This window comes from Excalfactoria chinensis, chromosome 2 (assembly GCF_039878825.1).
Source record: "Excalfactoria chinensis isolate bCotChi1 chromosome 2, bCotChi1.hap2, whole genome shotgun sequence".
Classification (NCBI taxonomy): domain Eukaryota; kingdom Metazoa; phylum Chordata; class Aves; order Galliformes; family Phasianidae; genus Excalfactoria; species Excalfactoria chinensis.
In genome coordinates, this window is record NC_092826.1 from 5,023,257 (window position 1) to 5,040,150 (window position 16,894).

At 39.6% G+C, this 16,894-nt stretch overlaps 1 protein-coding gene across 1 annotated transcript in view; it reads left to right on the top strand.

Annotated features, from left to right (window-relative positions):
* COL22A1 (collagen type XXII alpha 1 chain) overlaps positions 1-16,894 on the top strand; it is a 184,427-nt gene that overhangs the window by 112,727 nt on the left and 54,806 nt on the right. The window contains exons 24-30 of the mRNA XM_072328724.1: positions 3,810-3,863; positions 10,733-10,786; positions 11,153-11,206; positions 12,138-12,191; positions 13,546-13,599; positions 14,007-14,042; positions 16,270-16,332. Of these exons, the coding sequence (XP_072184825.1) occupies positions 3,810-3,863; positions 10,733-10,786; positions 11,153-11,206; positions 12,138-12,191; positions 13,546-13,599; positions 14,007-14,042; positions 16,270-16,332 (369 nt within the window). The remainder of the gene's footprint in view (positions 1-3,809; positions 3,864-10,732; positions 10,787-11,152; positions 11,207-12,137; positions 12,192-13,545; positions 13,600-14,006; positions 14,043-16,269; positions 16,333-16,894) is intronic.

A 16,894-nucleotide genomic window follows, 5' to 3' on the forward strand; every position in this document is an offset into this window, starting at 1 on the left:
AAAACACATTTTTTAACTGTGCTATTATTCAAATTGCTGATGAAGACAAATAACATATATTTCATATAGTGAAAGGGTAGATGCTCTTACACACTTAGCTGATTCTCGCCATAAGTAACAGAACATAATTGCTAGTTTTCTCTGTCATATTATTAGGTGATGTGACATTTCACTGAGCGTTGCTCTCATAGGTATAATTTCGCCCAGCAAGTATTTCTGTACTTTCCAGACAGGCTGTAATATTATGGAATAACACTGTTGTATTTTGATTTTGGCTAACCTCTGAGCAGCCAAAATGTTCCCTTCACAATGGGAAATTGCACTCTTAGTCTGTGTGTCAATATAATTGTATGCTGCTGTAAGGGATTTCTTGGTGTTTTGAAAAGCAGCAAAGTTCTTCAGTATTAGAGTCAAGAAAAGGATAGGCTCCTTTCACATCTTTTATTGCCGCTGCAGATTAGTGTGCCTGGCAAATGTGTGGAAACAGAGCAGCTAGTATATACTTATCCCAGGAGGCAAAATTTGTCCTTGCTCCCCTTTCTCAGCTTTTGACATCACTTCAGAAAGAAGCTGTAGCTTCTCCCTCCTTCCTCAGCTTCCCAAATAATTTTATCATATGGGACCAGGTTTCTGAAAGGTAGAAGATTCAGAAAACCACAGCGCTCTTAAGTTATAAAGTCATTAAAGTCATACATCAGTGGACCACAAATATAACTTGTGCACTGTTCACATCTTTTCAGTTGAAAGGTTAAGAATCTCATTGGGATTTTGTTGTTCTGGACACCAGTCATGCATCAGTGTTGTGGACACCTGCTTGCTCACTCTCCCCAAGTGGGAAGGGGAAGAGCATTGAAAAGGTAAAAGTGCAAGAACTCATGGGTGGTGATTAAGAGACTATTTGAAGTAAAGCAGAAGATGTGTACTCAAGCAAAGCAAAACCAGGAAATCATTCACTCCTTCCAATTGGCAGACAGATGTTCAGCACTTTGAGGAAATTGGGGCTCATCACATGAAACCAATTCTTGGAAAGACAAATGCTATCAACTCTGAGTCTTCCCCGCTTTCTTTTTCTTTCCTCCAGCTTTTACTGCTGGTATAGTATATTCCTTTAGTCAGTTTGGGCCATCTGCCCTGCTTCTGTCCTCTAGTCCCAGTTTATGCCCCCTACTCCTTGCTGTCAGAGCAGTGTGAGGAGCTGATAAGTCTGTGGCTGTACTCTGCAACAACTAAGACATCACCATGTTATCACATCAAGAATCTAAAATATGGCATCATTCAGGCTTCTATTCCAGCCAAAAGCATGACAATCAGTCATTATGGTGTCATGTAAAGTACACAATAGGGTGTATTCATGCCCTCCAGCTTTCAATAGCTGATTTGAGGTTGAACTGGATGACCCTTTAAAAGACCCTTCCAACTCAAATAATTCTATGACTGAAGGTGATTATTTAGGGAGTCAATGCCTTTATGCTCCTTCAAAATGTTATCAAAAGCGGTTATATCAATTATATATCAAGTTGCTGCTCTGCATTCAGTTCTGCTCTCTGAATTAATGTTTCTAAATGGGAGCAAAGTTGTACACACATTGTAAGGTACAAATTTTTTAATTTTAATATTTTATACAAGTATTTTAACAGGATGTCTTCTGTGGTCACTTTGGCAGTTGGCAAAATCCATCTAGAGTCTTTGCCTAGAAAACGTGTTGATTCATGTGGTGACATGAGACCCTGAGGTTAAAATGGGCTTTGACGAGGAAAGAAATGACGGTGTTGAGAAAGTGGAAGAAACACTCATGAGTCGTCCATGTATTTGAGTATATTGGGCAGATTCCTGTTGATATCAGGAGCTTGGTAATGAATTAAAACTCTTCCTGGTACCCAAGCGTTTCATTATAATTCATTTAATTTTCTTTTTAAACTTTTCTGTATATGAGAGCTGATACTTTTATTATGAAAAAAATTATGGAAAAGATCAGATTCTGACATCTCGGCTAACTGAACTTGGACAAAATCAGATAAAATATGATGAAAACTTGATTTCCTTGTGATGTTTTAGTTGTTTCACTCATTTAAGTCAACAAGAATTACATAAATTGTTTCTGAACATATTTCAGTAAAAAGAAATAAAGGGAAAATTATATATCAGACTTGCACATCTGCATGACGAATCACATCATCAGTCACATAAAACTTACTTAATTATAATATCCTTCTAAAAAGAAAATCAGTTTTGATGAGAAGTAGAAATGAGAAGAAAAATCACTTCTCTGACTTTCAGATATTTACATGATTTATCTTGTAACCTCCTAGTGTATTACTAACAACCTCAGAAGTATTAATGATTCAGTATCTATTACATGTCAGGGAAGGATAGATTATTTTTACAAGGAGGCTGAGTCACAGAATATATGACTTACCCAAAGTAACACAGCAAGTAAACTTTTAAGTTGAGAAACAAACAAAACTTCTGCTTTAACTCTAGTCCTTCAGGCATCCTTTCTCCATCTTTTCTTCCTCTTTTTTTCTCACATGGGACATTTTACCTATTTTACCACTACTTGAGGTCAACCCCAAGGGGAGACACATCTGCTGCAGTATCCATGTGACTGAGGGGCATGACTTAGTGGGCATGGTGGTAATGGTAGATGGTTGGATTAGATGATCTCAGTGGTCTTTTTCAGCCTTAATGATTCTATGATTCTACCCACATGGGTATGCTCCAGGATTTGGCTTTCACCTGTGAAACTCTCCTGTTCTTCTGGCAGAAGCTTATTTATTGTAGAGCGGTTGGTGAGCTCTGTCCCTTGGTGATAATGCCAACTCCAATTAGAAATGCCTTGTATGTTCTTGTTTTTTGGCTTAGAGACTGTGAATCCTTTATATTCATCCATGTGCCAGGATACTTAATTGTTTTCTTTATGCATAAGACAGTGCAGGATGCACAAAGTACACAGCTTGGCTTGGCTGGGGAGGGGTGAAGCTTTTTACTGTAGAAGAGGAAGTGTCTCTTGCATGTCTCTACATGTGGTAACCACCCTTGGCTGAAGTGTCAATTCTCTGATGCTGTTTGGGAAGCACCCAGATGTGACTGCAGAGTGAGACAGAGGACAAAATATGCATGGAACCAACCCTATTCTGTGTAGTGAAAGCTACACACAATGAGGCTTGATAGATCTGAATGTGCAAGGAGATAACTGAGAGAATTTGAATTTTCTACAGTATTGGGGAGTGTGGCCACTGCTTAGAAAGCTGTTCTACCCATTCTTGCACATACTTAGGAGACGGGTTCCATTCAGCTTATATTCAGCTCACAATATTTATCAAATATTTATTTTATAAACCATATTTTAATAGGAACTTTACCATTAATTGTCAAGGGTTTAGATTGATTTTGGTGCTATTTCAAAGTGATGAAATCTTCTTTGCTTGGAAATAACAGATTTGTGTTAGAAATAGTGAGCATTAAATGTGACTTTCTTCTTGCTGCTTTAGGGCTAGGAGTTATTCTTCAGGTTGTTTCATATTACCTCTAGAGATGAGTCTGCTTGGATAACCATTCCTAGTTTTCCAAACTATTGTTTCTTTTCAAGAGCAAAATCTGAACTGGAAAGTGCAATGTTCACAAAATGGAGAGATGTTATGCTTACCAGAGACCACTAGAGTTGCGCATCCAGTGTCTGATATCTTATATATTGCCCTCGTGTTTTCCATATGGATGATTTATCAGTGTGGGGGTAAAAGATTTTGGAAAGTCTCAGCAAGCTGTTTTCGCCCTAATGTCTAAGATTTGTTTTCCTGTTGAACACACAGGGTAAGAAGGGAGAACCTGGTTTCCCCGGAATTAATGGTCTGATTGGCCCTCAGGTAAGTGACAGTTTCTTCATTTTCAAGTAATCTTTAGGGAAGATGTATTTTACGACAACAGGTGACTTGGACCTGCAATGCAGCATGCCATAACCTTATTCTCTTCTCATTTGCACCATCTTTGAGGTTGGCTTTTCTCCTTTAAGATCCAAACTGATTTATCCTGATCTGAATGAGAGAGAAAGGTCTGGTGTCAATTATGTTTAGCTTCCACAGTTTTTCAGCATCTTTGTATGGAGACATAAGGAGCTTTTTTGTGTGTGATTTTCTCATTGCTTTTGCACAGAGTGGTATCATTCTGGAGGGAAAGCAAGATTTGTGTTTTGTGGTATTTAGGACAGTATCTGAGCTATTGGCAGTGTGAACTGGTAACTGCAGATATGTTTCCTGTGCTGCGGTCTTGAGGGAAGAAAGAGTTTTAAAGGTATTTGCTATTCACAAAACACACTTTTTGTGCACAACTTTTTTTTCTTTGCTTTGAAAGTCATATTTCTACTTGCTAGAGGAGGTCAGGCAGTGGCTTACTAGGAAAGGTAGTCATAGCAGCTTAAAACAGTTGCTTGTTCTCCTGATGAGTAATGTTGTGAGTGATGTCTGAAGTTCATGACCCATTAACTCCCTTTTGGTGAGGTAACTCTCCAGTTTGCACCATTTGTAGTTTCATAAGGACAAAATAGTGCTGTGCACTGTGTACGTTACATATAGTCAAAGAGGATTAGACTCCACCTTGGAAAAGCTTGTGCTGCTGAGTACAGTACTAGCATAAACGCTTGCCTCTGGCTTGACTTCTTGCTAAATTTGTAGTCGAATTCAGTTGACCCAACTCACAGTGTAGGGTCATTCCCTGTAATAAGAGACACATCTTTTGGAATGTCCTTAATCAGGGAAGATACACCAACCGCTCATGTTCAATCTGAGTATCTCATTAATTCCTTTTTCAATAAGAAGTTAACAAACTAGGTCTTTGCCTATGGGATGTTGTTACAATAGTCAGTTAAGTTTAGAGAAAAATAAAGAACCTTCTCCTCTGCTACAGCTTTGGTGAAAAATTGCAACAAATGACCCTACTCAAGAGCAGGTACTAATTTTTCACTTATTTCCTTTGCCAAGTTATGCCCTCGTAACCATGAAACATAATCTAGACATGAATTCTGTAGCAGACATTTTGTAATGAGCCACTTGCATGTCTGCAGAGACCACCAGCAATACCATCTGGAGCTTTCTGATCCTGTGTGGGTGAGGAACCTTATATCTGGCTGGGAACCTTGCCCTGCCACACAGCTTCATAGTCATCTACATACTTTTAAGACTTCTTCCTTTGGTACTGCATCTGGTTTGCAAGTATTTCAGCAGCCATGAATAAGAATGAAGACAGTATTTCCAACGGATTCCATTTTTATTTTATTTTTTTTTTCCCTTCAGGATAACATTAAAAAATCCCCTCAAGCCATCCGATGTGTGTAACAAATGGGAGAGGATTTTCCTTACTTTTGGGGACGATTTGTCTCCCTTCATTAATGCTGATACACCTGACTATCCACTTAAACAACATCTTGCTCAGCTCAAGTTCTCCGTAACTTTGCAAAATATGTATGTGCATGTGTTAGCAATTTCATAAACCTATCTGAAAGAATTGCTGACACAGCATTAAGTAGCTTTCCTTTCAGCACAGGCTAAGTAAAGTTTTCAAATTTTAAGTTAATTAAAACTGCATAGAGTGCCAGCCTCATCAAGGGATACTTAAACTTACTCTTCCTCCCAGCTAACTGCAAGATTGAAAAAATATTGTTCCTTTTCCTGAAGTGGCACATTGTCCTGGATTTAATACTGCAGTCTTCCATATTTTTGTTTGGAGAAAGTGCTTACATTTAACATGTGACAAAACTGCTTTTCAGCTTGCCAGCATTTTTTGTGACATTAGGTTTGTAAGCACTTCATCAGCATTTCTCTCTCCCTTTTATTTTATCTTAATCATACTATGGTCCAAGAATAACCAGCAGGTTTCCTTAGGCTGTAGTTACGCGTATATTCTTAAAAATGATTTATGGAAGTCTTGTGTCCCCTCTTCCTATGCTGTCTCCGTGGTACTGGGGACCACCAAACCTAATTTGCCCATGCATAAACTTGGTTAAGTCACTATAATAACCTCATTTTCTTCTGCTACTTTAAATTTAAAGGTAATTCTGTTTTTTTTTTTAACCTTTCTGCTCCCATTGAAAGCCGAACTGGCAGAAGAATGGAGTGGAGATAGGAGCTTTAGAAGAACAGCAAACCCCAAATGAAACAAAGAAAAACGTATCAGGGGGACATTTTTCACTCACAGGGTGGTGAGGCCCTGGCACAAGGCTGCCCAGAGAAGCTATGGATGCCCCATCCCTGGAGGCATTCAAGGCCAGGCTGGATGTGGCTCTGGGTAGCCTGGTCTAGTGGTTGGCAACCCTGCACATAGCAGAGGGGTTGAAACCAGGTTATCATTATGGTCCTTTTCAACCCAGGCTATTCTGTGATTCTATGATTCTATGATTTTATGGTTGTGGCTGGCAGTGAATTAGTATAGACTCATCTGTAGGGTGTGAGCTCAACCCAGCTTTTCTTAAGAAAATCAGAGGAAATAAATTATATCCTTTGAAATACATGGTGTTCTGAACATCACTTTTTATAATGCAAGTTAATACTATGAACCATAAGAAAAAAATGCTGCACCCAGCTGCAAAGCTTAGATTGAATTCACATTTTGTCAGTGCTGCTTGAAACCGTAGAAGATACTACTCAGAGCTATCTTTAATGAGATATGTGCCTTTTACAAAACAAAGAGAGAAGACTTTGTCAGTGCAGGCCACTAACAGCTGTGAAACAAAAGACCATAAGCGAGATTTTGTTCTTGTTTTCTCTTTGCCACCTTGACACAGTGAGGGAACTGAAAGTGAACAAATAGGGCAATAAATCTTATTCTGTAGACAAAAGGCATCATGTCCATATTTTACAGTTAGTGGCACAATTAAACAAATTCTGTCTTGTGCTGAAAGCAAGAAATCCTCCTATAGAGACTGCTGTGTACAGAGCCAACTTTATTCAGTACTGGAAAGACAGTTCATAGAATTTCTGTTCAATGCACTTTATTTTTTAAAATAATGCTAGTATTCTGACTATCATGCCACCTGGTGAAACAGCTGAAGTCCTCATTCGTGTATAAATTATGGCACTATCCCTGAAGTTTTCTATATAACATGCATCATAAGCAGATCAGTTGGCTCCTCAGGCTTATTGTTTTTCAGCATTATCAGCAACGCTGGTTTCCTGTATACTCTCATCTTTGTCTTGGTTTGTAAGGTAGGATTGCAATATGGTGCTCTGCTGCAGTACTTCTGAAGATAACTCACAGAAGCTATGCTGGTAGATACAGGTAGTGGCAGGAGTGATAAACGAAGAGCAGGTTTGATGATCTGATCCCAGAGATTACTTAGGTGTAGCAGAAGAAAAATGGAGACTTGAGGTAGAAGGAGACATAGCGAGACTTGTGATTGCTCCTCAAAGCTAGAGACAAGATGCTTCTAGATGTCCTGGAGGTTTTTCTCATTCATAAATCTGGCATGCTGCCTATACAGCCCAGACCACAGTCTGTTTTTTTCATGGATTTAGGGCTTATCTAAGCCTTTTTCATAATGCAAGAGGATCCAGGCATTGGCATGAAATAGTATACAGAAAATCTGTCTCTACAAGCTTTTTGCTACAGGGACAGATTTCTGGAAAAGCCATCAGACTCCTTTTTCCATCCTGTAATGACATTTGTTCACCTTTTAAAACATAGCCATCCCTTTTCTTACGGAAAATAGATTTGAGCCACACAACCTACTGATGTAGTCACATGAAAAGGTTTTTGTTCCTTTGCAGAACTTCCTTTGGGAGTACAGAACCCACATCCTAATAGTCCTGCTTTTCCCAGCCTGTCTTTCAGCAGGGTACATGCTGGGAGAGCATCTTTTAGTGGTTCCTGGAGGACAGACACAGCTGCTCCTTCTGTATTGTGTCAGATTTCTTTCCTGAGAACTGTGTTGCTTTCTCTTAGGAATGAAGCTGGATGAACTATAATCCTGAATGTCTGTATAGGTGCTGTTCCCCAAACACACACCTCTACACACTTTCCCATGGATATTAGGATTTTAAAGAAGCTTGAAATATTTGGTTGAAAATAGATTTACGTAAACATTTTGACAAAAGATCTGTGTTTTGCCATTTGTTTTCCAAGCCGAGTTTGTGCAGTCCTGTTTTAGAGATCAAAGGTTTTATGTATCCGGTTTTGTTCCAGCTTGTAAGATGCACACATCAGAGCTTTTACAAGCCACAAACAAAGCTCTCCATGACTTCTTTTCTTCTGAGTTGGATTTTTAGAGGGACAACACTGGGAACTGGATTTGGGACAAGGGCTCTCATCTGTGTAATTCATCAAATGATCAGTGAAAAATGTGATTAATGGAATCAGGTGCTTTTATCTGGATCCAGTGTCAAAAAGGAAGAATACAGATGGTGTGAGACTTGGGGGTTACACATTACAGGACACAGAGTGTCCTACTGCTGTTCGAATGTGTTGTTATTTTTGTTGTTGTTATATATTTTTTTCTTTATAACAAATAAATACTGTCAGGTAGTTTGAAGCTGTCAAATACTTGGGAGAATAGTTCTTGCTCTGAAGTATACTCAGAAGTCAGGAGAAAGAGCACAAGAGGCTTTTGTATGCAAGTCTTGCTCTGGACAAGTGTGGCAAAAAGGAGAGCTTTGTAAAGGATGACTATGTGATAGAATGTATTCCTGCAGCTTTTTCATGCCCATGATTTTTAATTTCCTTGTGTCTTAGTCACTTGGTGTAGAAAGTTATGCTTCTTGCTGATAGATATTTGAGCGAGACTCCTCTTTTATAGACTTATCCTTTCTAGAGTGGGTATCTTACCTGGGGAATGCTCAGGGTGGAGCTGGGTCCTGGCCGAGGTTTGCTGTGGGATGACAGTGTCTGCGTTCTCAACTAGTTAATTGCTTACCATATCTCATTGTTGCCAAAATCAGATAGAACTATTAAATATTTTGTACTTTATCTTTCCTTTACTTACATATAATCCACTTTGCTGCTGAATCAGTTTCTTGCTGTTTATCTAAAGCTATCTTTGAAGTCTTTCCCAGTGTTACACCTACTCTTCATGGCAACCCTATATTGGTTCCCATACTAACTGTATACCTACCACCTTTGTAGGGTTAGAGAGGGGCCAAGCAGGCCCCTGACATTTGAGGCCAGTCTATCCAGCTGCACTCTGACTGTATGTGCAGTGAGACATTTTGTCTTGTACTGGACTGTTGATTCTTGTTTGGAATGGTGAAGCCTCTTCTAAGTGATGGATGGGGTCATCCAGTTGCCTCTGGTAGGACTAGAATGGCATCTGAAACCTCATCCTCTAAACCAGAAACTAGGCTGCCCAGGAGTTATGTCATCAGTGTAAATAGATCCCAAGGCATATCTTCCTGCAGATGTTTGAGCTATGCTTGCACTTGAGACACTCTACAAATACTAATGTTATTTGTGGAGTGATTCCATGTCTGTTCTGGTCTGAGTTGCAATGGAAGCGGATTATGGGGAATATGTAAGCCAGGTGCATCTGCTGGTTCATTTTTAGATGCTTTGCACCATCTATTGGTGAGATGGTACTATTTGTTCTGGCTGATTTGCACAAGCATATTCTAAAATGACGACTTATCCACTATCTCCTCCATCAAACCTCAACACCAGAATTTTCTCGTTCATTCTTGTTTATTCCACTTCATTCTCTTCTTCAGCTACATTTTCCCTTAAATGTTAAATATTAATATTGGTCCATAACTCATAATCACAGAAATATGTGATTTATGTTATTGGACTGTAACACAGCTCTAGCAAGGAAGAAGCTGAATGGCCATTTTCTATTGATTGTTAGCTTTTAGTTTTTTTTGCATAGGTTGGTGTATAACATAGAATCATAGAATGTCTTAAGTTGAAAGGGACCTTAAAAATCACCTAGTTCCAACTCACCTGCTGTGGGCAGGGTTACCTACCACCAGCTGCCCAGGGCTACATCCAGCCTGGCATCCTGGGGCATCCATAGCTTCTCTGGGCAGCCTTGTGCCAGGGCCTCACCACCCTGTGAGTGAAAAAGGAGTTTCTCTTCCATTTTTATTCCGTCCCTATGTTTTATGCTTAGGTCCCGATTCAAAAAACACTTGAACAAATGATTCATTTTAAGTAAAGGAGAAAATCCTTCTTGTCTTCAGCAAAGCTGAAGGTAACACGGAACTCACTTTTAACAATTTACCCAATACACAGAAATAAATCCCTCTGAAAACTGGAGATATCTATTCAGATGATATTTTCCCAAGACAAATAGTTGTTGCAAGGAGATGAGTAAGATTTGAAGCTGAATGTATACACTGAAGTATGAGCTTGTGAGGACATTTCACTCTCAACAGGGTTAAGAAAGAGCACTAAAATAGTGGGGTATTTCTTTTAAAATACTTGATCCACTACATCTTCTGTATCATTAATTAAGATTGAAGTAGGCTGGATGCTTTGTCTTGCATGGCTGCTATCTCTTGTAGTGGAGCCCAGGATGGAGCTCATCTTGTAGCAGCAGTAACTAGTGGTTTAAGCAGGAGGATCCTGTTCTGCTGTTGAGTACAGTTCCCTAGGAGCTTGATTTGGCATCTTGCAGGTTTAGGAGGAGAGAAGTTAATGAAATGAAGCTCGGTGCTGATGCTGTTTGGAACAGAATCCCAGTTGCACACAGGTAGGACCTGAGGCTTTCTACCACTATCATGGTTATTAATGAACTATTTTCTTCCTTCTCTTACAGGGTCCTCCAGGGCCTCCAGGCATTGCTGGACCCCCTGGACCACCTGGAGCACCAGTAAGGAAATAGACTTGGTTTTGTTGTTGTTTAGTTTACATCAAAGAGAAAAAATAAAATATAAAACAACAGTTGGGGAGAATGTGAGATTTAGACTTTGAATTTTAATGGGAACTGAGTCAGTGCCTCTGGCAATGTGTGCTTTCTGTTGTATTTTCACCATGAAAAGCCCCACCTGGCCCTGCAGAACAACTGCACTGAGTACTGGAGCCATGTTAGCGCTACCTGCAAATGAGTCAATATCTGCAGGACGCCCCATGGCAGAGATCTGAGTGCTTTGGGAGGGAAAACTGTATTGGAATTGAAAGCAGCCTGTAAAGGGCAGAAATACTGATGCTTTTTGTGTCTGCTGGATTCTTTTTTCAGGGACTGCCAGGAGAAATTGGTGTTGCTGGTAAAAGTGGACCTCCAGGGCCAGCTGTAAGTTTTGAGGGACAGCTTGCATTGCCTTCCTGCTCTCTGTGACCTTACATGTTTTACTTCTAAACTCTTTTTTTCCTGCAGCTTGTCTACACATACAGTTTTACTACTGGCTCCAGTACTGTTTCCTTTAACACAGACATTTGACTGATGCCTTTTGGCTTACCAGAGGTAGCTGTACTACTCCTGCACACTGGGATTATGATGCTTTACATGATACCTTTCAAAACTTAGTTTGCATTTGGTAAAATATGACTCTTCCAAACTGGAGTTTCTTGAATCAGGTCAAAGAAGTGAAATAAAAATCATAATTATAGCAGAGCATTGCAATTTCTATTGGCTCTTAAGTCAATTAAGGTGTATTATGAAATACTTAGTACTGAGAAGTGCCACTTTATGTCTGTGGTGTTTAGAGACTGATACCTGAAAAGAGGACACAACTTTTTCTCACCGTTTTAGATGCATTGTAAGAAGTCATTTTAGTTCTTATTTTGCTGAATACTTCAGTCTATACTGTGTAATGCCAGTCTGTATATATGCATAAGAATTTACTGATGTTTAAAAGGTGAAAGATCTTTTTAGAAAGTTACAGCTACAGGCAATGGAGATTTACAGAGAATGCTATTTCTAAAGTTAAGACTCCACTCTTCATAAAACTTCTACTTTGTTGTTTGTCTGTAACAACACTGACATCCTGTGGACAGTCACTAAAATTATCATGCTGAATACAGCCAAGCAGATACGTGCATTGCCAGAAATTCTGGGTGATTTGAGTTGCAGTAGTGAAAAAGTCAGAAGATGCGTGAGGTGTTTTAACAAATCTTAAGCTTAGGTTAGTGGCAAGAGGGATGAACTCAACATACTTTGTCTGATCTTGCAGTTATGAATTTAAAGAGCAAGCTCTTAGAGCTGGTAATTTTCTTTTATTTAGGGCTCACCAGGCAAAGATGGATTAAATGGTCTTCCTGGGCTCCCAGGTCAAAAGGTAAGTGTTACCACATACACCAGCATAACCAGTTTACCTAGGCAGCTTATCTGAGTAAGCTAGAAAGTGTAAGCTGAAAGGGGAACAGATCTCCAACAGATCTCCAGGGTCAAATACACCTCACCTGCTTCCATCCCTGGAGCTCCAGCGTCAAGCCAGCTGATGTGATTGCTCTGTGAATCATTCACAGCCCTGTGAAGACTGAACTGGATTTAAATACAGCAGAGATCCTCTTCCAGTCTTCAGCTACTGCATTTTATTCAGCAGACACAGCTGAGTGTAGCAGACAGAGAAGCTTCTACTGTCAAGCTGAAAAGCCAAGGAGGCTGGCAATTCAGGGCCCGTGTCCAAGGCACAGAGAGCAACGGAGTGTGTTGGGCCCCAAATACATTTCTTTTTCCTCCTTGAAGAGCAGGAAAGAAAATATACCATCCCCCTATGTCTTCTGTGGAGCCATGTGGAAGAGATGTGTCTCATTGTTTCTTTGTGCCGTGTTTGAGAGTTCATATGAATGACACATTCAGGACAGTTAGTTTCCTCTGCTTTGCCAGGCTGAACGAGCCCAGCTGCCTCAGCCTTTCTTTGTAGGAGAGGTGCTCCAGCCCTCTGATAATCTTTGTGGCCCTCCTCTAGACCCGCTCCAACAGCTCCAAATGATTACACTAGATTGGAATATGTACTTAACTGTAACCTGCCTCAAGTCCAATGCAGCAGCACTGCATCAGCAATGGTCTTCTCAGCTCTGCTGCTTGGCCATCATTACCTCTAATTTTTCCAGAAACCCACCATATTTATACTTCAAGCCCAAGTCCAGAATTCCTCAGCCTGAGTGTACTGTTGGATAAAAGTGAGGAATTTGGAGCATGTAACAAATTACTGATTTCTGCAAAGCATTAAGTGCGTTTCTGAGATACACAGCATATTTCTGTTCTTAATCCACCAGTTGCTGCTCTCTGTCCTGACACCACCCACAATGGCAGATCAGATTCAAAGAGTCCCAATGGCCAAGGCTCCAATTCCAGACTTATCTATTTCTATTCGTAATGGAAAATGTAGACCTTTTCACGCATACAGTTTGAAGAAACTGAATGGATATTTTGTTTTTCATGTAATTTGCTGTGATTATCTTTAGAGTAATGCTGGTTAACTTTGTGTTTTTCTAGAGACATTCTAGTTGGTTGATTACTATTGGAGATGTGTCTGCAAATAGTACTTAAATGGTAAAACTTTCCAGGAAAGATACTCTCATGTGGCTCCATTTACATCCTCAGTCTGATGCTGGGGATCTGAGTCAAAATATTCCTCATCATTACTACACTGCAAGATGTGTATTAATTTTTCATATTCTCTGCAGGGAGAACAAGGAGAAAAGGGTGAGGAAGGCTTTCCTGGAAAAGTTGGCCCTAAGGTAAGGAATTTTATTTCTAAGTTTGCTGCAGCCACTGAGTCACTCATGGTGTGATTTTAGAAGGCCTTGTGCTGAAGTCAGGAGCCTAAGGTTCCCATAAAGCTGGACATACAAGAGGGTGAGCAGCCATGGCTCAGTGCCTTCACTGTTCATTGCATTCCAAGACACAAACCCCTGTTTGATGCTCCTTTTTCTACTCTGTGTATATAGGAAGATGTGACCTGAACCTTGCATTGGGTCTCTGTGGCCAGGGGTACCAAGCCATCGAAGAAAATTTCAGTGCCTTACAGAAAATGGGTAGAATAACATGAGCTAGGACAGTAGGGAAGATAATTTTCTAAAGAGAAAGCATTCTTGCAAGAGGATTGTGTCCTTCCAATGCTAACTTTATACTTTTGCTTTTACAGGGTGAACCAGGAAGCCGCGGCCAACCTGGTGAACAGGTGAGCAGAAAAAATGATGCTAGCAACAACACTTGCCTGCCAGAGCAATGCAGAGTGATCACATGCAGTAACAAAGCCATTTGCCAATAACTTCCTTTGCCAAGGAAAGTGCAAGTCAGCAGATAAAGCTCATGGTTGGAGAAAGTAATGTTCCAGAGCAAATATGCTAAATCAAATTCTGTCTGTCTCAGAAAATTCAGTCATCTTGTTCCTGGTAGATAAGGAAAAAAAGGAAGGCAGAGTGGCTTAAAGGTGACTGTTTTTCCTTCACTTCACATTAATCCAGTGTGCTGGTGATGGTTCTGGGTGATGATGACCTTTTTGTAAATACATGATGCAAAGGGCGATGCATCATTTCTAGATCATAATTGCATGCTAGGAAATAACCCTATGTGACTATCAGAAATTACACAGTTATCTTACGTATTAAGACCGAAGTTTCAGCAGATAACAGCAAGGAAGGAGGGGAAACATCCTGGAATTTCCCAAAGCACACAGCTGTCTGGAGTCCAGTGTGGAGCACTAACTTTCCAAAACACCTCTCTCTATAGTGTGATATTCTCCACATGTTATATCAGTGTTATCTTTTCTGTCTTCTCAGTTATAAACTAAAATATTGAATAGTAAGTACAGTCCATTGGAGGACTTCATCTCTTTCTGAATCTGGAAATAAACAGCTAGTAACAGATGTGTGAATTTAGTTTTCTTTTTGTGTGTGTGTTTTAATCAGTTCTACACCAGAGACTGTTCTTGTACATTGTATTTCTGTACTTTGCTAATGAGCACATTGTGTTGTCTTGTGTCAGACATCTTACTAATGTCAAGATACATCACAAAAATACTTCCTTCTTGTTTGCCTAGTTATCCTGTCAAGGGAGGAAACTGGATGGATTTTCTTCAGTGTCTTTCAAGAGCCCAAATTTACACTGCGTGTTTTTGCTTTTCTGCCAAACCCTACTTTTTCCCTTTTTAGCTGTATGACCTCTGTTCATCTTTCTCACAATCTCTGGGATCTCATCATCTCCCAGGATCCTGCAGTGGCTCTCAAAAGGCATCGCACTGTCTTGTCACCAAATGTCACTGTCTTTCAAAATTCATTAAACATCATCCTGTGTTCCCAGCTATTCTTGGTTAGCAAAACATAGAATCGTATAATCATAGAATCATCTTTTTCCTGACCTCATTTCTCTGCATTCACTGCATTTACACCATGATTATGTTTAGACTCTTGCCATAAAGAGTTAATCTCTTTAAACTGAGGATTAATGATTCTTAGTTCATATTCATACAGCACATAATGTAGTTGGGTTTTGTCCCTGACTGAGATCCTGACTATTTTCAGGTGACAATCTGGTTAAACCTGGAGCCACCTGTTATATTTACCACCTGTTATATTTAGAACAAACCACATGACATAGAGATTTCAATTAATCCAACAGCTTGCATTCATCATAAAGCAGAAACTAAAAAGTGAGGAAAAGAAATCCAAACATGAGGAGATGCATTGAGATATACTTGCTTATCAGGTAACATCTGTTCTGTTCAGATTAATAGTACTGGGTCTGCATATACTAAATCCTTAGTAGATGAAAATAGAAGTTAGATTTTTTTTTTTTTTTTAGGTGCTCTTTTTTGCTTGCTTGCTGGGTGCTATTATGGAACAGTGCAAAGAAAATATATCCTAAATTTTATGATATCACTTATCAATACAGAGAAAAGAAAAGAAGAAAGGGGGAAAAAAAAAAAAAAAAAAGAGAGAGGTCTTAGCTGCTGTTTTAAATAATGATTCCCCTAGAAAAAGAAATTATCTGATAATTAAACAAGTTCCTGTTCTTTCTCTCAGCAAGCTGCACATAGATTAAATTACACACAGAAAAATAGGACAGGTTTTGGCCTACAGTATAGCCTATATATATCAAGATGTAACTAGGTATCAAGAAGCAACCATCTGCAGGCATTATGGATGTTTAACAATTCACCATATAGTATCAGCCATAGGACACCTAAATCAAGGATTCGTCCTTCCTAGCCTAAGGACATTGGCTAGATTAATCTACCCTGAGAGTCAAACTTGATGTACTTTTAATCTGACATGAATAAGTGAAGAGTTGGCCCACCAGTCTTCCCTTTTGTTCTTAATAGCATTTGAAACTAATGAAGTTCTTTAATAGAAGCCACACTTGATAAATGTTCCTGGATTTCATGCATGATTTTCTCTTACTTTCAGGGTGAAGCGGGTCTTCCTGGTCTTCAGGGTTTACCTGGACTGAGAGGAGAAAAAGGAGACCAGGTGAATCTTTGAGACATAGCTTGTTTTTATTTGTCCATTTGGTGCCAGGAAGACTTATCTCAAGTTTTTCTAGATCATATTTTCTCTTGTTGATCTTGTTGTGGTGAACAGCTGATTGACATCTAGAAAGACCACCAAGTAGCCCTTCCAACAGGATACTTCACTGCTTTGTGACCACTGCTAATTGCAGCAGAGATGTTAATGAACTATGTCTATCTCGAACACTGAAGATTTTGACTGATGCCATACTCCTAGTTAGGCAGTAGAAGAGGCACAGAGCCCTTTAGGCCTCACTTTCAAATGTATCTGTATGACTTAAGAACATTAGAAAAATAAAAACAACTAAAATCCCAAATTTCTCTTCTCACTAAGCACTGGAGAAAATTCCATAGGGTTGGATTATTATCTGATGGCTTAATTTCCACCCAGGTCCTGACCAGCTGCAGACCTTCAGAGGCACCTACACAATGGAAAGTAGTTGGATCTGACAGTGAATTTAGCTACGTCAGTGAGGCCATTGGTTCTGATAGCTAACTATGTGTGAACAAGAAAGATTTACAGT